The sequence below is a fragment of the Clytia hemisphaerica genome, unplaced genomic scaffold, assembly GCF_902728285.1.
Source record: "Clytia hemisphaerica strain Z4C2 unplaced genomic scaffold, Clytia hemisphaerica genome assembly, whole genome shotgun sequence".
In the NCBI taxonomy this organism is placed as follows: domain Eukaryota; kingdom Metazoa; phylum Cnidaria; class Hydrozoa; order Leptothecata; family Clytiidae; genus Clytia; species Clytia hemisphaerica.
This window is the reverse complement of record NW_027104297.1, coordinates 876,267-900,496: the sequence shown is the minus strand read 5'-3', so window position 1 is coordinate 900,496 and position 24,230 is coordinate 876,267. Positions and strand designations below refer to the sequence as shown.

The 24,230-nt window shown below is 37.8% G+C and overlaps 2 protein-coding genes across 3 annotated transcripts; both read left to right on the top strand.

Annotated features, from left to right (window-relative positions):
• The first annotated feature begins 6,540 nt into the window (after window positions 1-6,540).
• On the top strand, window positions 6,541-15,313 carry LOC136817313 (uncharacterized). Of its 2 annotated transcripts, XM_067073654.1 has the most exons (11): window positions 6,541-6,790; window positions 7,080-7,322; window positions 10,656-10,850; window positions 11,108-11,272; window positions 11,555-11,820; window positions 12,063-12,326; window positions 12,519-12,674; window positions 13,132-13,453; window positions 13,791-14,128; window positions 14,538-14,696; window positions 14,958-15,313. In XM_067073654.1, the coding sequence occupies exons 1-11, from the start codon at window positions 6,622-6,624 to the stop codon at window positions 15,198-15,200; spliced, it is 2,520 nt and encodes an 839-aa protein (XP_066929755.1). In that variant the 5' UTR covers window positions 6,541-6,621; the 3' UTR covers window positions 15,201-15,313. The 2 variants fall into 2 exon arrangements, with proteins under 2 accessions (XP_066929755.1, XP_066929756.1); XM_067073655.1 differs by lacking the exons at window positions 6,541-6,790; window positions 7,080-7,322 and adding an exon at window positions 7,343-7,361.
• Window positions 15,314-15,459: 146 nt separating this feature from the next.
• Window positions 15,460-23,870, top strand: LOC136817314 (uncharacterized). The gene is made up of 11 exons (XM_067073656.1): window positions 15,460-15,673; window positions 15,988-16,179; window positions 16,432-16,626; window positions 16,933-17,097; window positions 17,423-17,688; window positions 18,028-18,288; window positions 18,522-18,701; window positions 19,344-19,641; window positions 20,582-20,931; window positions 23,048-23,212; window positions 23,476-23,870. The coding sequence occupies exons 1-11, from the start codon at window positions 15,505-15,507 to the stop codon at window positions 23,617-23,619; spliced, it is 2,385 nt and encodes a 794-aa protein (XP_066929757.1). The 5' UTR covers window positions 15,460-15,504; the 3' UTR covers window positions 23,620-23,870.
• The last annotated feature ends 360 nt before the right edge of the window (window positions 23,871-24,230 follow it).

The following is a 24,230-nucleotide window of genomic DNA, read 5'->3' as shown; positions in this document are numbered from 1 at the left end:
AAAAATCTAGGAAAGGAGTATGAGATATCTGCTCCGAAATCCATGAACAATGAATTAGAAAAAGATTTCATTTTTTACTTACTTTTACCTTCCAGCAGACATCAGTTCAGATGTCCCCTGTCGAAAGAATCCACGACCAAATTTAAACAAAGAGAAGACGCTGTTTTTCCAGGAGCATTTCGGCCCTCAATTAAAGAACGAACATAGGAACAGAGAAATATTCCCAGAAGTCATGATTATATGAGGACCTCAAAGGACTCCTTGAACATTTTACTAAACATGTTCACTTCTCATTTGATAACAATCTATATAAACAGCCTGATGGTGTTGTCATGGGTTCCCCGCTAGGTCCCGTTTTGACTGGAATTTTTATGGCTGATCTTAAAACCAAAGTTATGGTCGATAACACGATGGTGGCGCTCGCAGATATCTAAGCCCGAAGGGCTAGATAGGCAACTTTAAGCTTTCTCCAGCAAAAAAAAGTGAAGCAAAAATTTGACTTTTTAAATTTCGTGCCGATGGATAGGATCTAGCATTTTAATTGTTTTCGGAACGCGAGATCAAAAAACGTAGGCGGCAAACGCTATTTCACATCTCTCAAACCGGTGAAATTGCATATTTTAGTCACGTGACTCTGGTAGGAAATCCTTCCAAAGATGAGCTTCACTTTTTGATAAAAGCCGCAAATCTAGCCCTTCGGGCTTTACAGATATCTTTGGTGGCGCTACGTTGACGACACTATTGCTTACATAAAAGTGAAAGAAACTGAAAAAGTATTAAAAGCAATTAATGGTCATCATAAAAACATTAAATTTACAATTTACCTATGAACTTGAAAATGGATAATGGAATCTCCCTCTAGTTTAGTGGAAACATTTCTCAATAAACTCTTAATTATGGAAATGTTACTTTAATTGCTGAATACATAGAAATAATAGACAGACTCATTAAAAAAAAAGCATTGATGACATTTTTTAGTTGTGTTTTCAACAATGGGAATAAAAATATCAAATTTGCGAATTTCGCTCCTCTAGATTGGCTAAAACAGCCCCTTTTCTTGAAGAAGATATGTTCACAAATCCATAAAATTTGTTCCAAAAGAGAAATTTAGTCAGCAAATTTATTAATGTTAGACTGTGTTTTGTAGAGCCTTAAATGATAATGTATAAAATATATTCATACAATGATTAGTCAAGATGGATGAAATGTCTTAAATAAAAAGAAGTTTAAAAATCGTTTTCTGTAAATTTGCCGAAAATATTTAGTCGCTCAGGTTGAACTGACTCAAACTCATTGAACAAACTCATTGGCAATATCAATCAGGGATAGTGAGTCTAATGTTTCTTTGTGTTCGTCATAGTTCAATTTTTTTTTCTAACTGACTTTTCAAAACATTTGAAAAATTAATTTTCTACTTCAAAAAAAATTCTTTACTCTGAAAAAAAATGGTCGGGCCATGGCTCAACCGGCCCTACCGCTGCCGCGGCGCCTGTACATGGGGGAATTTCCAATCTGGAATTTCTTAATAGTCACATCATTTATTGTGGAAACAAAAATACATTCGACGTTTACTGAAAACTTTTTGAAGGAGGAAAGTTATTGGCAAAAACTTCTTTTATTGCCGACATTTTATTATTGTCAGTAACCTTTTTATTAGTAATAAGTATTGAATAGAAATATAAAAATAATTGAATAGTTCTATTTATACTGAGACGATTAATTTGTCTGAGACAAGCAATTAAAAAAATGAGCATTATGGAGGAGTGTACTTTCCATTTATGTTTCAATAAATAGTATCTCCTCCACAGATCACATTTTACAAACTGCTACCGTCTCAGTATAAATGGAACTAATATGAATATGGAAAATTGAATGCAAATATTGGAAATTGGATATAATTATGGAAATTCAAAATTTATTTTTCTTTAAAAAATTAAAACATAACAGGCTGTTTCACGCCAGAGACAATCATCAGATGTAATGAATAAGAAATTTGAACATTATAAAAGAGGAAATTTTGGCGGGAACTTAACTTGGTGGATTTGGTCAAAATCCGCCAAATTAAGTTCCCGCTAAATTAAATTCCTTCCGTCATCCGCCAAATTGGGAGAAGCTGGAGTTTTTAAAAGCTCTTATTCGATTTGGTTGGTCGTTAACCTGTAATAAAAAAATTTTGTTACTTTTTCTAAAGAAAGCGTCATCTCTGTTACTTTTAATGACCAATTAGTGAAGTATATTATAAAAACTCCAGAACATCTTGCCAAATTAAATTCCCACAAAATTTAAATGACATCGGACGAGAAGAAAGCAAATGAGTTAGCACAGATCAAAGGGGCCTCCAACTGGCTCACTGCGAAACCAGTCAAAAGTGAAAACTTTAATCTTACAAAACGTGAGTTTTTCGACTCTGTTACAATCAGATACCGTTGGAGATTAAAACATCTTCCTAATCAATGCGCATGTGGGAAAGCCTTCAATATCGATCATGCTTTATCGTGTGCAAAAGGAGGTTTCGTATACCAGAGACATAATGAAATAAGAGACACTATCTCTACATTTCTGAGTGAAGTAACCAAGGATGTATCAGTCGAACCGAGCCTCGAACTAATCAATGGAGAAGACCTACCAAGAGGAGCCATAAAAGAGGATGGTGCAAGAGCTGACGTTAGTGCAATGGGGTTCTGGACTAGAGGCCAGAGGGCATTTTTTGATGTGAGGGTATTCAATGCCTATGCCCAAAGGTACTCTAGTATGAGCCCCAATGCCATGTTCAGTGCCAACGAGAAAGAGAAGAGACGCCAATACAAACCAAAGGATTATCAGAATTGAATCTTTACTACTAACGGAGGTTCTGGCAGAGAAGCCCAAATTTTCATCAGGTCGCTGGCTCTGTTACTTTCTGAGAAAAAGGGGGAACTATTCTCTTTAACTCTCAATTATATCAGAACAAAGTTGTCCTTCGCTTTAATACGATCAACAGTGTTATGTGTTAGAGGTAGTAGGGTGCCCAAAAAAATGCGTACAAACATTACGGACATTGACATTACGGAGGCTACAAGTTATGTCTAGCTCCCCATATATATACATATTTCGTTATTTACGTTACGTCCACATATTTCGTTATACTTCTAGAATTTGTTAGCCGCTCATTGCTTTGTTTATATCTATATATTTAACTGTTTTGACTACTTCCTAACAAGAAATATATTTTATTTTAGAAAAAAAAAAAATTTAAATTACTCTATTTATTCCCCCAAATGTGTGCTATTTCAGACTTTAAAACATGTATTTCCTTTTTTAATGGCGTTTTTTGGGCAAAAATGTCCTTTATCCGCCAAATTTAATTTTTCAAGTTAACTGCCAAATTAAATTCCCTCGAAAATTTCTTCCTTTAAGGAAGACATAATTTAAGTATTATTAATTAATAGCAATTAATTAACAGGCTATAAAAGTGATTAAAAGTGATAAATGTTGATTAATAAGTAATTAACAGGCTATGAAAGTGATTAAAAGTGATAAAAGTTGATTAATAAGTAATTAACAGGCTATGAAAGTGATTAAAAGTCATAAAAGTTGAGTTAATTGGCTAAAGAAATTAACAGGCTATAATGAATGGAAAAAATTGTGAAATAAAACGAAAATTGAATATAAATATGGTAGTATTGAATTTTGCTACATACGGGGGAAAATTTGGATTTTGACTCTGTAATATGCTTGGAAATGACGCTTTTTCAGAATGAGTGATGTATAGTGATAACCGTCTAAAATTTCAGAACACGTGGAAATCACCATAGAAGTCAGGCAGTGCAACAATTTTTTCGGAAATTTCACCTTCCAATAATGGGTTCTAGAAGAAGGGAAAAAGAAGCTTTTAGCGGGGTGATTTTTTTGTAAGAATCATTTTCAATGGGTTCATTCACCAGTGGTGTGAATACAGGCAGGCATGTCAACATGCACCAGCTAATTATGAAATTCGGAATATCGATTTTTGGATGTGTGCACAGGAAAGATTAGCTAGATTGATTTAGTAACTTAGTGTAATCGGATGTTTAGTTATGGCTGAATATTTAACTCAGACCATGTTCGCACGCGACGGTTCTGTTTCGCTCCGAAACGGAACGAAGCCATTCTATTGGTTAGAAGTGACGTAACATTTGAATGTAACCAATAGAATGGCTTCATTTCGTTTCGAAGCGAAACGGAACCGTCACGTGCGAACACGGTCTAAGTGGATGTAAACTCTTCAAAATCCCTAAATATATAAACTGCGGTATGCTGCGTGGCTTAGAATTTTGAAAAGTAATTAATTTTCAAACTATTGAAAAAAAGTTTAAGGAAAGATATACAATCATTCAAAAACGAAATGAGTTTTGATATATTTTACTCCAAATCAAAATATGGTAGGAATAAAAAGATTTTATCAAGCATTCTGATGGAAACCGCACTAACCATGGATGCGAAGGAAAATACAAATTTAGCAAATTTTTTGAGCATACGTTGATTTCATACTTGTCTCAAGCTGTTCACCGAAAAAAGAAACTATTTAATTATTTTTAGTGTCTGCGATAAAAACGTTCATGCTGGAAAAATAATCCTTAACTTCCATTCTGCGTTGTCGTTTTTTTTATGAAACGTGAGGATGATTTTAATAAACTTGTAATTTTTGTGTTTTGATGATATCATGGTAGAAGTATTCGATTTCATAAAATGGATTGGTTGCTTTTGAAAATATTGCACTGGTTTTAAAACTTTTTAAACTTTGGACATACACTTGCCTCTCTCTAGTTCGATTTACTTTTCTTCGAATTAAAGAAAGATTTGAATTAAAGAGAGCATCTTACACAACTTTCTAACTTAAGAGGACCAACTGTTTTATTTTGCATTACATTATTTCGAGCATACAAAAGAAGTTCGAATTAGTAAGTCCACTGTACGTTAAGTTATCATAGAATCGATATTAGGAGAAATTTTGTCACGGCCTGTCTGAATTTCCCTTCTTAGGATTTTGTTATATGACTGGTGGATTGAAATACATCTTTGCTAAAATTCTGATTAGGTAAACAAACCTTGGATTGAAAGTCAAAATTAGTTCATCAGAAGCGTGAATGTATGTCCATCAGAAGCGTGAATGTGGGTCCATCAGAAGCGTGAATGTGGGTCCATCAGAAGCGTGAATGTGAGTCCATCAGAAGCGTGGATGTGGGTCCATCAGAAGCGTGAATGGGGGTCCATCAGAAGCGTGAATGTGAGTCCGTCAGAAGCGTGAATGTGGGTCCATCAGTCCATCAGAAGCGTGAATGTAGTCCATCAGAAGTGAAGTCCGTGAATGTGTGGGGTCCATCAGAAGCGTGTGAATGTGGTCCATCAGAAGCGTGAATGTGAGTCCGTCAGAAGCGTGAATGTGGGTCCATCAGAAGCGTGAATGTGGGTCCATCAGAAGCGTGAATGTGGGTCCATCAGAAGCGTGAATGTGGGTCCATCAGAAGCGTGAATGTGAGTCCATCAGAAGCGTGAATGTGAGTCCGTCAAAAGCGTGAATGTGGGTCCATCAGAAGCGTGAATGTGGGTCCATCAGAAGCGTGGATGTGGGTCCATCAGAAGCGTGAATGTGGATCCATCAGAAGCGTGAATGTGAGTCCGTCAGAAGCGTGAATGTGGGTCCATCAGAAGCGTTAATGTGGGTCCGTCAGAAGCGTGAATGTGGGTCCATCAGAAGCGTGAATGTGAGTCCGTCAGAAGCGTGAATGTGGGTCCATCAGAAGCGTGAATGTGAGTCCGTCAGAAGCGTGAATGTGGGTCCATCAGAAGCGTGAATGTGGGTCCATCAGAAGCGTGAATGTGGGTCCATCAGAAGCGTGAATGTGGAATGTGAATGTGAGTCCGTCAGAAGCGTGAATGTGGGTCCATCAGAAGCGTTAATGTGGGTCCGTCAGAAGCGTGAATGTGGGTCCATCAGAAGCGTGAATGTGAGTCCGTCAGAAGCGTGAATGTGGGTCCATCAGAAGCGTGGATGTGGGTCCATCAGAAGCGTGGATGTGGGTCCATCGTCTCTCAACCTAGCAATGTCCTGAGAAAGAAAGAAAGCAAAATGATGATAGCTTCTGATCCGTGGTTTCCCATATATCTTACCTTTGTCTTAACTCTTCTCTTTTAGCTATTAGCGTGATTTTCAAAATTTCCAATCATCACACTTAATACTATCCCCCGGCTAAAGGTTACCAGGAATATAATTTTGAGTTATTTTTCGCATGAAGTTCTACATCTGTTTGAACAAAAGTTTAATATACACCGTTCACACGAATGGCATCTTTCATTTTTAACACGGGTAGAATGCAAAATTTAAAGAACGCGAAAGGAAAAAATATGAATACAGTTGAGTGTCTTTAATTTGAACCTCTAAAACTAGAACAAGTTCCATAGTCCCTTCAGTTTACAATGCCTTATAAATCAATCTCCATAACTCGACCAAATTTGAGTCCCACGTACGTGTCCGAGTTATTGAAATTCTACTGTATATACAATCTATTTCAATTGGCAGCATCAGTTATTTTTGTATATGAAGAATGTTATGGTAGGAAAAGGGCGATAACGGTAACCGATGAATGATAGATATCAGATGACATGTTGAACCCAGCATACAGTGACAGTAGTGAATCGGATGAAGAAGATTTCTTACACCTTACATCATTGAACCCTGACCAAGAAGAAATTGAAGGAGAAGAGATATATTTTCATCAATTGCCAAAAGATAAATCCAAATGGAAAACGCGAAAAGTTGGATATAATGCAGGTTATCATCCTTTTTAATGTTTTTACAACTGTTGTGAAATCTTCGAGGCAGATTCTTGAAGACATTAAGAGCCAAGGTCGTAGGAGCCAGAGTGCAGTCGGTGTCCTCTAACTCAGTAGCTTAACGAAATTCGAAAAACCAATCATTGGTATACTATGGAAACGGGTCCCCGTTTATATTAAGTATATAATAATGGTAGGGGTTTACAAGATAATGACAGTTTCTGCTTTATATAGCGTGACTTTTACCGTTCAGAGTTTCGTGTACACGTGTGGTTTCAATACAACAGGTCAACGAAGAGGTCCTTGTCCAAGAGATGACGTCAACGAAGAGGAAACCAGGTTCACGAAGATTGGTTCCTTGGAACGGGTGAAGAATAATGAAGTGGACATCGAAGAACCACTGGCGAACATTGTGGAAGAAGAGAGTAGCACCATCATCCATTCCTCCATCATCGCTTATTTCGCTTCACTGGCCGATAAAAAGGAAACTTTCGATTACACTTTTGTTGAGACTCTTCTCAAAATGGCAGGTGAGTGTACTACAGTTAAGACTCTTCTCAAAATGGCAGGTGAGTTTAATACAGTTAAGTCTCTTCACAAAATGGCAGGTGAGTTTACTACAGTTAAGTCTCTTCACAAAATGGCAGGTGAGTTTACTACAGTTAAGTCTCTTCACAAAATGGCAGGTGAGTGTACTACAGTTAAGTCTCTTCTCAAAATGGCAGGTGAGTGTACTACAGTTAAGTCTCTTCTCAAAATGGCAGGTGAGTTTACTACAGTTAAGTCTCTTCTCAAAATGGCAGGTGAGTTTACTACAGTTAAGTCTCTTCTCAAAATGGCAGGTGATTTACTACAGTTAAGTCTCTTCTCAAATGGCAGGTGAGTTACTACAGTTAAGTCTCTTCTCAAAATGGCAGGTGAGTGTACTACAGTTAAGTCTCTTCTCAAAATGGCAGGTGAGTGTTACAGTTAAGTCTCTTCTCAAATGGCAGGTGAGTGTACTACAGTTAAGTCTCTTCTCAAAATGGCAGGTGAGTGTACTACAGTTAAGTCTCTTCTCAAAATGGCAGGTGAGTGTACTACAGTTAAGGCTCTTCTCAAAATGGCAGGTGAGTGTACTACAGTTAAGTCTCTTCTCAAAATGGCAGGTGAGTTTACTACAGTTAAGTCTCTTCTCAAAATGGCAGGTGAGTGTACTACAGTTAAGTCTCTTCTCAAAATGGCAGGTGAGTTTACTACAGTTAAGTCTCTTCTCAAAATGGCAGGTGAGTGTACTACAGTTAAGTCTCTTCTCAAAATGGCAGGTGAGTGTACTACAGTTAAGTCTCTTCTCAAATGGCAGTGAGTTACTACAGTTAAGTCTCTTCTCAAATGGAGGGAGTTTACTACAGTTAAGTCTCTTCTCAAAATGGCAGGTGAGTGTACTACAGTTAGTCTCTTCTCAAATGGCAGGTGAGGTACTACAGTTAAGTCTCTTCTCAAAATGGCAGGTGAGTGTACTACAGTTAGGTAAGTCTCTTCTCAAAATGGCAGGTGAGTGTACTACAGTTAAGTCTCTTCTTCTCAAAATGGCAGGTGAGTGAGTTTACTACAGTTAAGTCTCTTCTCAAAATGGCAGGTGAGTGTACTACTACAGTTAAGTCTCTTCTCAAAATGGCAGGTGAGTGTACTACAGTTAAGTCTTCTTCTCAAAATGGCAGGTGAGTGTACTACAGTTAAGTCTCTTCTCAAAATGGCAGGTGAGTGTACTACAGTTAAGTCTCTTCTCAAAATGGCAGGTGAGTGTACTACAGTTAAGTCTCTTCTCAAATGGCAGGTGAGTGTACTACAGTTAAGGTCTCTTCTCAAAATGGCAGGTGAGTTTACTACAGTTAAGCTCTTCTCAAAATGGCAGGTGAGTGTACTACAGTTAAGTCTCTTCTCAAATGGCAGGTGAGTGTACTACAGTTAAGGTCTCTTCTCTAAAAATGGCAGGTGAGTGTACTACAGTTAAGTCTCTTCTCAAAATGGCAGGTGAGTTTTACTACAGTTAAGTCTCTTCTCAAAATGGCAGGTGAGTTACTACAGTTAAGTCTCTTCTCAAAATGGCAGGGTGAGTTTACTACAGTTAAGTTCTCTTCTCAAAATGGCAGGTGAGTGTACTACAGTTAAGTCTCTCTCAAAATGGCAGGAGTGAGTGTACTACAGTTAAGTCTCTTCTCAAAATGGCAGGTGAGTGTACTACAGTTAAGTCTCTTCTCAAAATGGCAGGTGAGTGTACTACAGTTAAGTCTCTTCTTCAAAAATGGCAGGTGAGTGTACTACAGTTAAGTCTCTTCTCAAAATGGCAGGTGAGTGTGTACTACAGTTAAGTCTCTTCTCAAAATGGCAGGTGAGTGTTACTACAGTTAAGTCTCTTCTCAAAATGGCAGGTGAGTGTACTACAGTTGTTAAGGCTCTTTCTCAAAATGGCAGGTGAGTTTACTACAGTTAAGTCTCTTCTCAAATGGCAGGTGAGTTGTACAGTTAAGTCTTCTCAAAATGGCAGGTGAGTTTACTACAGTTAAGGCTCTTCTCAAAATGGCAGGTGAGTGTGTACTACAGTTAAGTCTCTTCTCAAAAAATGGCAGTGAGGAGTATCTTCTCAAGTGCGTGTACTACAGTTAGTCTCTTCTCAAAATGGCAGGTGAGTGTACTACAGTTAAGTCTCTTCCAAATGGCAGGTGAGTGTACTACAGTTAAGGCTCTTCTCAAAATGGCAGGTGAGTTTACTACAGTTAAGTCTCTTCTCAAAATGGCACGGTCTTCTCAAATATGAGTGTTACTACAGTTAAGTCTCTTCTCAAAATGGCAGGTGAGTGTTCTTCTCAATGGCAGTTAAGCTCTTCTCAAATGCAGGTGAGTGTACTACAGTTAAGTCTCTTCTCAAAATGGCAGGTGAGTTTACTACAGTTAAGTCTCTTCTCAAAAATGGCAGGTGAGTTTACTACAGTTAAGTTCTTTCAAAATGGCAGGTGAGTTTACTACAGTTAAGTCTCTCTCAAAACAGTTTACTAAGTCTCTTCTCAAAATGGCAGGTGAGTGTACTACAGTTAAGTCTCTTCTCAAAATGGCAGGTGAGTGTACTACAGTTAAGTCTCTTCTCAAAATGGCAGGTGAGTGTACTACAGTTATGTCTCTTCTCAAAATGGCAGGTGAGTGTACTACAGTTAAGTCTCTTCTCAAATGGCAGGTGGTTTACTCGTTAAGTCTCTTCTCAAAATGGCAGGTGAGTGTACTACAGTTAAGTCTCTTCTCAAAATGGCAGGTGAGTTTACTACAGTTAAGTCTCTTCTCAAAATGGCAGGTGAGTTTACTACAGTTAAGTCTCTTCTCAAAATGGCAGGTGAGTTTACTACAGTTAAGTCTCTTCTCAAAATGGCAGGTGAGTTTACTACAGTTAAGTCTCTTCTCAAAATGGCAGGTGAGTTTACTACAGTTAAGTCTCTTCTCAAAATGGCAGGTGAGTGTACTACAGTTAAGTCTCTTCAACTCCAACCTCTTGAACTCAAATGATTCCTGAACTCGTTTTATGCTCCATTCAGTTAACAACGTCTTATATAATTGTAGTGACCATAACTTTGAAATTTTCTCAATTCGAACAACATGATACCATCTTGAAAAAAAACTTCACTAAATTCTTTTCGCCTGGTTTTTTAATCTTAAGCATGCCAAAAAACTGCACTAAATAGCAGGGGATTCTTAGAATCTTTTTTTTTACGAAGTAGAAAGAAACCTATTTCTCCTTGACTATGGATGAACATATTTCCATATCGAAGTTGCAGACTGAAGATTGAACCCTTAGTACCTTGCTAATGAATAAAAGCATTTTCTTGATCGTTCAGATGTAAATTCAGTGGACGTGCACGGACAAACATTGCTACACGAAGTGGCACGTGAGTGGAATGTCGACGTTGCACAATTTCTCTTTCAACAGGGAATAATGATCGACGTGGCGGATAAATACGGGAGGACGCCTCTCATGGTGGCGGCTTCTTCTAATAACGTGGAAATGATGACATGGCTCGTCAATAACGGAGGTTTAAAACAAATTTCATTCACCTTTCAGTCTTTTAGAATTAACTGTTTTGAAATACGTACCTAGGATTCTTTTGAAAATCTGTATAATGAAATAATACGATCATATTCAGCTATAGAACAAAGGCAGAAAATCTTGAAGCTTAAAATACTAAGGTGTGCATTGAAAATTGAAAGTTCTTCAAAAACAAGTATTAGCAAAGCAAATTGTAAATTGTCATTACTAGTGAGAAAACATCCTTGTTTTACCATTTTATAGCGGACAAACGAAAGAAATCGAATGGAATCGAAGCGAAAGAACCGATTCATTATGCGGCCATGTTTGATGCATTGGATGCAGTGAAATTACTCATCTCAATGGATGTGTCTGCTGACCAACCAGACAACTTGTATCAAACACCACTCTTCATCGCTGCCAGAAACGGTATGCCTATGTGGTACCCACATTATTTTTAATTGAAACCAATGCAATTTTAGTTTTTCTGAAATTTAAATAAATTGACATGGTCATGACATACTCCCCGTCGTATTTCGATTCTTTGGTAACTTTGAAACAACATATTAAGTTCCCTTTGAAAATCGAATTAAGTAGAGGAGTGACTACAGTCCTTGATGTAAAAGTCATCGAGTATTAAGTTAAAATAAAATCATTTGAATAAATTTCCAACATTTCCAATATGAAATCATTTAAATACAATTGCAACAGGTGCGACAAGGGTGTGTTCATACTTGATGGAATGCGAACTACCAGTAGCCACCTACACCACCTATGGTTCTTCCCCCATTGAACAAATCGTCAGTAACATGCCGTCAGAAATCGCTCTCTTGGCTCTCGATCAGTTTGTGGTGGTCAGCAAAGAGAACCGTAACTCTCAGTATTATCTTGCCAACTTTGGGAAGAAAAAATGGCATGTCATTAACCAGAAGAGAGCGTCCACAATGGGGCGAGTGATTTATCCGACGGTCATCGAGGTAAGCGTCCTGTGTTGTGTTTCAATGTCCTCATTCGAGAGGGATTATTTACAAGTAGTCCTGTGACTGTATTCAAACGTTATTCTCACTTTACAGTTGACCGTCGCTAATTCTAATTTGAACAGAAGTCTAAGTAGTCACTGTAATATTAGGAACTCTAGGATTAACCAAAACCAAACACTTCCACAGTGCTCTGGAACCAAAATATCATTAAGCGAAGAATATGAATTTCTTTCTTTCAGAGCATCATCCGAAAGAAGGACTATGAGTTGATCACACATCCTTCCATCTTGCATTACATTCAACAATGCTCCTCCACCTACGGTGAAAAGTACATCTACACTAACGCCATTCTGAACGTACTATACACGGCGGTGTGGACGGGAGAGATCTCCTCACACAGTCTCTCTGAACGCAGTCACCAGCATGCGAAGGAGGGCGATTTCGCTTCTTCATATATCTTGTTATTGTTGGGTTTGGCTCTCTCCTTCATTCAAGCCATCATGGTCAGTCATATTTCTATTTTCAGCATGTAACGACATCATCAGGATTTTATTCACATTTTTTTAATAACACTGCGTAGTTTTTGCTATTCCAGCTTAAAAATATTTTAAATCACCAAATTTAGAACCCCCTTGCTAAGTTCAACTCTCGTCCGTTCATTCATTCCATATTTGAACACTTTTTCTCAATCCTAGATGTTTCGAGAGGTGAAATTTGACCAACATCATCAATCACGATTGATCGAAAATCGGTTGACCATGTTGGAGAAGAGATTAGAAGACGCTCATCCAAGATGGAGTTTGGAAAAAAATCTGATCCTCAATGAAAAAGAAGCTTGCATCAAAGAAAAGGTTTGTTCCTACCAACACATTACCACTACTGATTTGTTTAAAAACATGACCAAAGTCACAACAAATCCACTATTCACCAGATATGCATTCGCTTCTATTGATTGACTTTGCTTTCACACGGTGCAAAACCATCGTCTAAGTTAATATGTCTCTCTAGAGCCTTGACTGAGTTAGCCAGAGACCAACCGAAGTGAACATAACAGATTCCCCTGTACAAATAAATTGCTCTATACACGGTATAATACCGAAAAAAAAACAATTCATGTATAGTCTAGCATGGTAGACGACTAATTCAGACATGGTAAAAGATGGACAAATTATAGAAAGGACAAGTTGTATGTGGTTTATACAAACTGATTTAATCCGGTAACAATTATCATATTATCATTATAACACCCATGTTACTGTATTACACAAATTATAGACGATCTACTCTACGATTTATAATTCTACCTAGGTTTCGTATTGGTCCGATGGTTGGGTATATATTGACCTTGTCGCATTGATCATGACAGTGGTGTACGCTCTGTTGATCATACTTACCCAAGTCCTGCACGATCGCAAGAAGATTTTCACAGCAAGAATCTACTACTCTATTGTTCTGCTGTTCGTTGTGTGGATACGAATGAATCGATCATTACTCATCTTCCAATGGCTTGGTGCTTTCATCAATATGTTCGTCCTTTCTATCAAGTCCATCGTTCAATTCAGCTTCTTGTTCATGATTTTTTATATCCCATTCTCTGTTCTGCTGGCCGTGGCTTTTGGTGGAAATAAAAGTAAGTAGATATCGGCTTAATTGTGGTAGATATTGTACGAGACTTGAATTGAACGGGAAGTCTTTTAATTTAGGTGTCCGGGAATGGAAAATGCCGAACCTTTAGTGTACTAAGGATTTCCTTACAATACCCTTGGATATAAATTTTTGGGTGACGCCTTAACATTCCATTCCATTCGATTTCCAAATAGATTTGTGGGCAGATATTACTCATTTGGGCTATGCATGATGAAAATGAGGCTTTCTTAATGTTATCAAATAGATCTCTCTGAATAATAAAACAGTTCCTTGCGGTTTGTGCATCAAATACTGATGAAAATTCATATTTTGCTTTGTAGAAAAGATAGCAACAACGAGCGACAATTATAAGAACTTTAACGATGGAATGTACCAACTATTCTTGTTGACTGTTGTCAGTGATTACGATCTAGACACATTGGTGGGCATGAATAAGGCTAAAGCGCAAGTAGGCGTCGCTTTCTACATCATCATTGTGAGTGTCATTTTCTTGAACTTATACGTTGCATTGTTATCGGAGACTTTCGTTCGTGTGTACGGTAATGCGACCGCCATGTCGTTGGTGAGTAAAGCCAAGAAAATGTTGAGCATCGAAATCGCTTCAAGTCATTTGGAAGACGCAAGGGAAGACCATTTATATAAACAGTGCAACCCACTGGTAAGGAGATATGTATTTCATTCTTTGTCTATATTCTTATGAATCTGCGAAAAACAGTCCAATCTCATTTATTACGACATCAAATAAGACGCACAACGAGGGTTAGCGTAAGAGGTGATCATTTGATCCTGGCCCTATAGGCAGCTAGTAGAACCTATTAGACAACTCACATCTCATTTTTAAGGCCGGTTTCCTCGCGTAAAAATTAGCAAAAGCTTTTTGTCAATCGTTTTTACCTGTAGAAAAAATTACGTCATTAAAAAAGTTGAAAGAAGTTCAACTTTTTTAAACCGTTACGTCAGATTTGCCCAATGACCCTACAAAAACGTTAAAAAGTTTTCGTTCATTTCGCGCGAAAGTGGTGACCAGCATTTAAAAGCTCTTTTATTTACCACCTTATTAACGACAGATAGTTGCCCTTGACAACGAACAATTTGAGTCAACACAATCCACTAAAGCGATTGCCATCAACGCCAAGAAGCGGATTAAAGGTTTGGCACTCTCTTTGAGAGGGACCGGGTACGAGGCGACGACCATCAACAAAGACTTGAAGTCAACTCAACTCAAGGTGAGAGAAATTAATTACAATAAAACTTTTCAGTTAGTGACCTAAACAAACTTCTATCGGGCAAAATCATTGGAGAAATAACTCCTATTGAATCTTTGACTGTTCCATATTTCAAAGCTTGTTTCTGAAGTTCTTTTCATTGGACTGAAGTGTTGAGATCGTGCTTTTTATATTCAAGGTTTCTCTTGACTTTCTCATGAGCACTGCTTACTGCACCAGGCACCCTGCACCATATATATATTAATGATTCCTTTCTTTCAGTATAAAGAGTTTTCACAAGAGTACAGAGGGACCAACTGCGAGCTCCCTCAAGTCATGTTCTTAGCAAGAGAACAGTTCAACAATCCCTGGTTCAAAACCAAAGTGGCCAAAGAAAAACTGATGCAGAAAAAGACGAAAGCAATGATTGAAGTTCCCATTGCTTTTTCCAGAATGGGAGAAGCAATAGCTGACCATTTCAATCAGAGCTTATTGCCTTCAAAAAATCGAAATAAAAAACCTTAAGTTTTACTTAAAAGTTTCTCTTTTAAAAAGTTTTATATTATTGAACGTTTTATGTTAAGAAATTTTCCATAGATTTTTATAGAAAGAATGAAAAAAACCTAGAATTGAGTTAATTTCCCCTCATCGAGCTTGTTTTCTATAATAAATTCTTTAGGTAAGAAAATTCGTAGTCTATGAGAAGGGCGTTAAATTTCGCACATCTAGTTGGAAATGAGCCGCATTTCTTTTACAAACGCACTGACAATTATGTTGTTTTTTCAGGAATAAATGAACAAAAATAATAAAGAAATAAAGTGAAGAGGGGATGTATTTCCACAAGTACAAAAGCGAAGCGGATGCTATCCTTCTGAGAGAACAACAAGAAGAAGATGGAAGCGCAATCAACAAAACTACCAAAGAAACGGAGGATAGTTTCAACTTATCATTTGATATTCATGAGGAGCAAAGCGAAGAATCTTTCGATGAGAGTCAAGGTAAAATGTCCCTTCCATTAGAGGGGCCTGGGAAGTTTATGTATGTGTGTATTTCATAAGACGGAGAAGGTCAGCTTAAGATTTGTCTGATACTGATCAACTGAGGACTTTTACTGAAGACACTTTTACCGGCCTCCATTATTTGGGTCCAAACTGTGGTTTATCACAAATCGCTTAAGCCACTCCGCCATCCTCGAAAGTGCATAAACTCGATCATGCTTCTCAGGGAGGTCTCAGTCTGCATAACCAATTATTCAAGATATCTCAAGAAACAAACAGAGAGATCATTAAACTTTACGAAATTTCCTTCATAGAGGACCTGGATCAGTTGATTGGGCGGCGCTACATGAAGTGTGGAGCGAATGGTATTGCACAGTTGAGTGAGAAGTTATTGAATGAAGACAACAAAGAGAATGACATCCCTATCTTGAAGTATTTCGCTCAACTTCACATGAAGAATTCTTTCTCTTTTGAATTCATCGGTGGATTACTGGAAGGACAAGCAGGTAATATATACATATATACAGAGGGGAGTTGTATGTGGGTTGCAAAATGAAATGATTTTTTGACAAGCTTGTTATACGGGAAAATCCATTAAAAGAGGTGGCCTTACAACCATGACGAGTCCATATGGTGGTATTTTATCCCAAGAGAACATCCAAAAATCGTCATATCAACAGAAAAGGGTAATGATTCCGTTCAGACTTTGCCCTTTTAATAAAGTTTTGCGTCATCATTAATACAACCTTTCTTTGCAGATGTGAACATGCGTGACGAATACGGACAAAGCCTTTTACACGAAGTGGTTCGTGAGTGGCACACTGACGTCGCTCAGTTCCTCTACAACAGAAAGATCAACATTCATCAAACTGATCGCTACGGGCGGACGCCCCTGATGGTGGCGGCAGCTAGTGATAACGATCTGATGGTGAAATGGCTCCTTCAACGCGGTGGTATGAACTATTGAAATATTATCATTTTTGATAACTTTCTTTTCAACACGTCAAATGGCAATTTGTAGAGCTACTAATTTACTTATATAAATTTTTACTTTTTTGGAGCTATAAACGGCTGGAGGACTGACCTCTACCGGACTTGCTTTGGACAAAGGTCTAATAATAACATGGCCCAATCTCATAACTGTTTACTCGAAAAGAATCCCAACCACCCGACCACAACCTTCTTTCGGCTTCTTTCTTCAGCGTGTAGAAAAGGCTCAAACAAACAACCACTTAATGAATTCTTCTATCATTTTACAGCAAAAGTTTCCGTTAAATGTAAGAGACCAGAGAGATACGAAGCGATTCATTACGCAGCGGCTTTCGACGCACCCAAATCTCTAAAAGTGTTGATACAACATGGTGTGCATCCTGATCGACGAAATGCTTTCCAAGAAACACCTCTCTTCATTGCCGCCAATACTGGTAAGATTTTAATTATTTGATTGCTTATCAAAGTTACGATTGAACTTATTAACATCCGTAATGCACACTTCTCAGAAGAAAGAGGTTGAAACATGTGTCAGTTATGTGAACACCGAGGCTATTGATTCTTCAATGGCATGAAATAAAGATATCTAGGAAAAAATTTAAAATTTCTAATAATGAAACTTTAGCGAATTTATCAAGCAAAAGACTTCATTTCAAAGAATAAAAATTTGAAAACGGTGTAAAGGAATTTAGTTTGATTTCCAATTTTGACCAAATGTGAAAGTTTCCACCTTTACCATAACCATCTCTTGAACACCAGGTTCAGTTCGTACATGCAAGTACCTGTTGGAGAAAGAACTGCCAGCTTGTACGTACACAAGTTATGGAGCCACTCCGCTTGAAATGATCTGTGCTAAGATGCCGCTCGACATCGCTCTCAAAGCACTCGATCAGTGTTTCTTGGCCAATCAAAAAGCAAACACCAATATGGTTTATTTGTCATCTCTGACTAAAAAACGTTGGCGACAGTTGTCCGAACTTAACAATGTTCCCATGGAAAAACCGACAACTCGTCCCGTGCTAGAGGTGAGAGAATTCCGATTTATTTCTTGGAATTTTTGTGTTTATCAAATCAAAAATCTCTTAAACATTTTACACAAGCCCAATCTCCGAGTCTTCTGATTTTCAGCGCTTTTGTCAAAATTCAGTCATTTTTGTTGACATCATTTTTTAATGCTTCTAGGTGTCTAAACTTTATGTTATATTTTTTTGCCAACCGCACGAGACCTTATTTTTTGACTTGCTTAACCTGTGAAGCTAGATTTCAATCAGTTTCGCTTAGATGCGACACACATCTTCCCAAGTAGGAGACTCTGCCTTCAACCTGGCCTAAAATAAAGTAAAAAGTATTTCTTCAACTTGTAGACCATAGTGGAGAAGAACGACTTCGGATTGATCGAACATCACGTGATACAAGAATACATTAGACAAATGTCACGTGTGTTCGGTGATTTTCACATCACCATCAACCTTCTGTTCAACATCGTCTACACGTTGGTGTGGACCATCGAATGTTCCTTACTCAACCTCAACAATCAAGCAGAAGACAAGAACGATGCATTTCGCATCGGAAAAATGGTATTGACCGTCATTGGCTTGTTGATGACTGTCCTGCTAACTATCAAGGTACGAAACCCGATGTTGCTTCTTAAAGTAGGTAGCTCTGATTGGACGAGATCATAGTTGCACAGAGACTATGAAACGACTTTAAAAAACATTTTGGGACTACTGGACCTGCTTTATAGGATTAAAGTTACGCCATTAGCACAGATTTAGTTTTAGTCCCTCTAAAATAACACGAGCGTTCTAAGATTTGGTATAGAGCACGCACTAACTACAAAACGTTTGAACATTTTCAGTTGAAGTGGGAATACAATGCAGACCACGTGTTATGGAAAAAGCATAGGATGGCGGCCGAACAGGCGTTAACAAGGCGGTTCGATCATTGTCACCCTTCATGGGAGAAAGAGAAGATGTTACTGATCAATGAGATGGAACAGATAGAAGATGACAAACCATTGTTTTGGTCTGACAGATGGGTAAGTGACAAATGCTCTGTCATCAACAGGTTTGAGGCTGATTCTGCTGTTCTAAAGCTTTCGCTGGAAAGATTTGTATACAGAAAAAGTGTTTCTGCAAAGACTTTCTCTACACGAGTGAATGCGTGAATGAATGAACTGATATGTTCTCAGGTAATAAGAACGAAATACTCTTCATAAGATAGAGCCCTCCGAATGTACTCCGTGCAGACACTGCAAGTTTAACAGACGCGAACTGCAAAGCCATGACGTATACCATGACACTCGAACGGCACTGGGAGAGCGATGCTCACGCGAGGCCGAACCTTATAAGTGCCAAAGCACGTCACGATACCTGTCTAATGTACCCACTCTTGAATCAGTACCCGATTCCCCTCACGTGGCATGGGTTGACCCGGGCGAAGGTATCACTCGCAAAGTGAATCGTATAGAAACGGTGTGTATTAAACTCAGGCCTCCCATGCGGGAGTCGAGGATGATAACCACTATACCACTATGTCTATACTCTTCAGAAGATAGCCAAATAATCAACGACTTTAAGTACTGTTGTCAATCGGCTTAACAGAATATGTTAGAATAAGAAGAACACCTGATGGGTAATTATTTCTGTTGTATTGATTAATATGTTCTCAAATTGTTCAGGTTTGGATAGAAATATTGACGTTACTAACATCTTATCTTCACGTGTTCGTCAACATCCTATGGTTCGCTAATCCCAGTCACGTGATGAAAGTCATCAACGTTTATTACAATGTGTTGTTCCTGGTCATTGTATGGCTTCACTCGAACAGAAGTTTGGTCTTCTCGCCCTCCATTGGTCCTTTCATCACTATCCTGGTGTATTCGACCAAGGCTGTGGTGCAGTTCGCTTTCTTGTTCGCTGAATTCTTCATCCCGTTCGTTTGTGGTTTTTATGTCATGTTCGGTGGTGTTCGAAAACGTAAGTTAATCAATGGACAGAACCCTGGTAGAGTGGGTTTTTAATAGTGAGGTACCTATGGAATTTTCCTAACAAATTGTAGCAAAAAGGAAACTGAGAGATAATCAGAGGAATGTAAAGAGATGGAAAAACAGCTTCTTGTAAACAATGGAAAAACGGCTCGTCATATACCAGGTCTCTTGCCCTTAAGGGAGTTTATGTCGAGTAAATAGGTTTCTTTTGTTGTCGCTATAAAAAATCTGCATAATTAGCGTGTTGTGACAAAATTCTTTTGTTTCAAGCCTGATTATGCGCAAACTTTTAGGGCCTATATTTTGGGTACACCTCTCCTATACGTAAAGGTACCTATATCTTCTTGCTCAGAATTTCCTAGCGATTCTTTTGATATAACCGCATTATGACCGCATCATTATATTGAAAGCTAGAGCGCGAGAAAATTATAACTTCATCTTGATTTTACTCGAATTCTGCCAGTTTTACAAGAACCAATTTAATATCATTGCGTTAAGAATTTCTTTTGCTATACATTAGTAAAAATAATGCTCCTTATTCTTAAAAATTGAACTAGTAATCGGCAAAAAAGGAAACACAAATTTTCATTTTTATCGTCAAATCATGTAGAAACCGTCCGATTTGTATGGCGAGCCGTCTTTTCTGGACTTTCATTTAATGACCTAATCAACTTTTTTACAATAGAATTTTCAATAGAAGTGATCGTTGAACTTTGAGTAATCAGAAAAGCTGTTTTTCCATCTCTTTACATTCCTCTGAGATAATCAAATCAAGCTAATTTTTAGTTAGTCAAAATGATCTTTAAAAGAAGCCTGTCCGGATCGCAAAACACTAATGTTGTAATCCGAGAAACGATGGGTGATTTTCAACCACCTGTCTAGAAACTATAAGAAGCAACATCATTACGACTTACAATTTTCCACCACAGCACCAACAGGTAGCAAGTACGAATACACAGGTGAATACCACTACTTCAATGACGTCATCTATCAATTGTATTTGTTGACCAACGTTAGTGATTACGTCATCAGTGATTTGAAAGCCATCGACAAATTTTTCGCGGAGCTTTTCATCTTCATTTACTTCATCTTGGTGAGTATCATTTGCATGAACATCTACATCGCACTGTTGACGCAAGTCTTCGCTGATTCCATCTCTACTGCGGTGGCAGTCTCCTCGTTGAGCAAGACACGCTCCATGCTGGTGTTGACTTGGATGTTGCCATCCCTACATATCAAAATGGAAAAACATTTGATCACTTACTGTTCACCACTTCTAGTAAGTAATAGGGGAACTAATAATTATGAATCAATGATAGGAACTCCTCAAATTAATTGTGCAAAATCATTTTTAAGTTTGTTCCAACAGATGTTGACAGCCCACATATTTTGATGCTCTGCTCTTGAAGGAAAACAAGCTAGATGCTGAATGGACCTACCTGATGATGAAAGTTAGATAGCAATGCAAGGAGAAAAATGAAAAAAATCAGTCAGAAAACATAGCGTTTAGCGAAAATGCATAACGCAAGAAATTCATCATTGATTGGTGGTGGGGGGAGAGGGAAGGGTTGTAGGGAAAAAATAAATAGAAAGTTCTGGTCGCAAAAATCAGTTTTATTGACAATTGAATCATGCTCGATGGTGAGCATTGTTATCAATAATGTTTTCGTGTGAAAAACAAAGAAATATAAGGAAAAAATCCAATGAAAATCTGCAAAAACAGCGATTTCCGGAATTTTCAAACGGGAAAAATTTTTTCTCAAAAATCAAACTCGGCCATGTTTTGAGCATTGCGAATACGCATCTTTCTGCAAAAAATCAGAAAAAACTAAAAATAAAAAACTCGAGAAAATGTCAAAAAACCGGTTTTTCCGGCATATTTCCGGCATTTTCGGCCAGAAAAAAATGTTTTTCGAAAATCGGGCTCCGTCACATTTTAGGTATTGTCATATTGCGTCAGTGTGCAAAATTTCATAAAAAAATATTAGTACAGCTCGAGAAATTCAAGAAAAATAAAGGTTGAAAGGGCGAAAATAGGTTGTTCCGGCGACTTTTAACCCTTTAAGTGCCGATGTCGTATATATACGACATGGGCTATATAGGAGGGCGAAGCCCTCCTGTAATGCCCAGTTTGATTTAGAAATCGTTATTTTTGGTCGAACTCGTAGGAATTAGATTGTCCTTTATGGTCAAGCAAAAAAAATTTCAAAAGTGAGTCTTTCCAGCGAGATTTTAAGCGAAAAAGTCAAAAAAATGCAAAAAATTGACAAAATTCACTTTTTTTAGATTCTGACCGTTTTTTGACTATTTTTGGTCAACGAGTGATCCAAGAACCTCCAAATTTGGCCCTGTTTTACTTTATTCTGTCTTCTAGTGAGTCGATTTGAAGTTTTACCACTGGGCACCTTTCCATCAGTTCAGTCAGGTCCGCGCAGCGGGCCTGACTGCTTTAATTCCCTAACCTACCCCCCCCCTTGGCCGCCGCCCACCACGCCCTTCCTAAATCGGGCGGCGCCGAAGGCGCCCAAAAGAAAGAGGAGACTCTAAGCTATCCAACGAGCTATATACGAGCTTCTAATTCATTCTAGATCAGAAGTTATAAGCCCTTAAAGTTTGAACTAGCAATTTTTAAAAAAAAACTTAGAAAAAAGGACCCTGGCACTCAAAGGGTTAAAATAGTTCCGGCTTCAAAAATAAATTTTATTGAAAATTGAAACATGCTTGATGGTGGGCATTGCTATTAATAATGTTTTTGAATGAAAAAACAACCAATTATAAGGAAAAAGTCCAATGAAAATCTAGAAAAACGGCGATTTCCGGCATATTTCAGGCATTTTCTGCCGGAAAAATTTTTTTCTCAAAAATCGGACTCGGCCATGTTTTGAGCATTATTAATAAGCATCTTTGAGCAAAAAATCAGAAAAAACTAATGATAAAATCTCGAGAAAATGCCAAAAAAACAGTTTTTCCGGCATATTTCCGGCATTTTCGGCCGGAAATGATTTTTTTTCGAAAATTGGGCTCCGTCACATTTTGGGCATCGCCATTTTGCATCATTGTGCCAAAAATCAGAAAAAACTAATGAGCCAATCCTGAGAAAAGCTGGTAACAGACGGACGGACGAACGGACGAACGGACGGACAGAGGTTAATTTATAGGACCTCCAGGTAGGTCCAAAAAGATATATGTATTCAAAAGTAATACCTCGTTGATTTTATGGCTTCAAATTCTTTCTCATCTTATCCTTATCATCTTATATTAAAGCCGAACTAAATTAGGGTCCATGATTAATATACACATATATAATAACCCTGGAGGAAAAAAGTCTCAAAAGTATAATCGTTATGAAACAGTTTCAACGAGCAGTTACCTTACTGTATCTCTTGTTACCATAGAAACCGTTCAAGTACAACGACGATGACAGTTTTGATGAGGAGCCTTCCATCTCAGATGTGTTGAACAGCACCAGTATTGAAGTCAAAAGGTTGACCAAACAGATGAAAGAGTTTACTGAAGCACAACAAGAAATCCAGAAGGATCTAGACTTCGCTATCAAACATGTAAGTTGAATCCTACTCAAGAAAAAGAACTGCCAACGTTGAATAGATATTTCTCACCAAATCTGAGGAAGTTACTTGAAAAGAAAATTTCGAAGCAAAAATGCTTTTAACGGAAAAGCAAAGTCAGAAAAATGTTTTTCACATTCCAACATCATTCTGGAATTTATCTTTTTCGTCATAGTAACCCTGTACCCGCCAGCATAAAAACAGAATTATTTCATGCTGGTTAACACTTTGATCATGTCTTTGTTCATTCTTAACAGTTCGAGGAGTTTCTGAAGAAGAATCCTACGTCTCGAATGCGAAAGTTGACGCGAGAAGCCAAAGCCATGAATGAATATTTATCGTCTTATTGGTATGATGTCGGACATCGTGTCCGAACTTTCATCAATGAAAAGAAACCATGAATAACCAAACAAACATTGTAAATACTGAAACATTTAAAGGCTATCATCCAAAGTTGTTTTCATTTATAAGTTGATAAAGCATGAAAACAATTTTCGTTGAACGCAGGAAAAAACTTTATGACTCACCGATGTATCAGAAGAAACCTTCAACCATTGAAACAACACCAATCAATGAGGAGTTGAACGTCAAATCGTCCGAATTTTTGTACTAAACGTGAAAAAAGAGAAAATATATTACTGAATGTTGTTTATATTTTGCTTTACAATCAGGTTCTTCCAGCCACGGTTTTTACATTGAGTAGCTAGTTCATGTTTCAGAGATGAGAATACAACTTTGATTCACTTACAAAAGAACGACAACAGAACTTACAGATTTTGCAAGAAACCCTAAGACCAAACCATTTGATTGTCTCTTTTAATCCATTATACTTTGTGACTTTTTTCTAAAACTAAATCATGTGGAAATTATCATTATTATTCGGGTCTTAAAGTCACCAATAAAAAGGGCAAGTGGTGACAAAACTGAGGAATAAAGATCTCAGGAGGTTTTGTCACTATCAGCTGACTCTGCTAGATTTATACTCAAAAATCTCACGATTTAGCCAAAATGT

What these genes read in the sequence shown, in the direction of transcription:
- LOC136817313 (XM_067073654.1), top strand. Translation starts at nt 6,622, where the DNA reads ATGTTGAACCCAGCATACAGTGACAGTAGTGAATCGGATGAAGAAGAT. An exon ending in TTTATCCGACGGTCATCGAG is followed by an intron (nt 11,821 to 12,062) that starts GTAAGCGTCCTG and finishes TCTTTCTTTCAG; the next exon opens with AGCATCATCCGAAAGAAGGA. An exon ending in CCTTCATTCAAGCCATCATG is followed by an intron (nt 12,327 to 12,518) that starts GTCAGTCATATT and finishes TCTCAATCCTAG; the next exon opens with ATGTTTCGAGAGGTGAAATT.
- LOC136817314 (XM_067073656.1), top strand. Translation starts at nt 15,505, where the DNA reads ATGTATTTCCACAAGTACAAAAGCGAAGCGGATGCTATCCTTCTGAGA. An exon ending in ATCTTTCGATGAGAGTCAAG is followed by an intron (nt 15,674 to 15,987) that starts GTAAAATGTCCC and finishes TTTCCTTCATAG; the next exon opens with AGGACCTGGATCAGTTGATT. An exon ending in CTTCATTGCCGCCAATACTG is followed by an intron (nt 17,098 to 17,422) that starts GTAAGATTTTAA and finishes CTTGAACACCAG; the next exon opens with GTTCAGTTCGTACATGCAAG.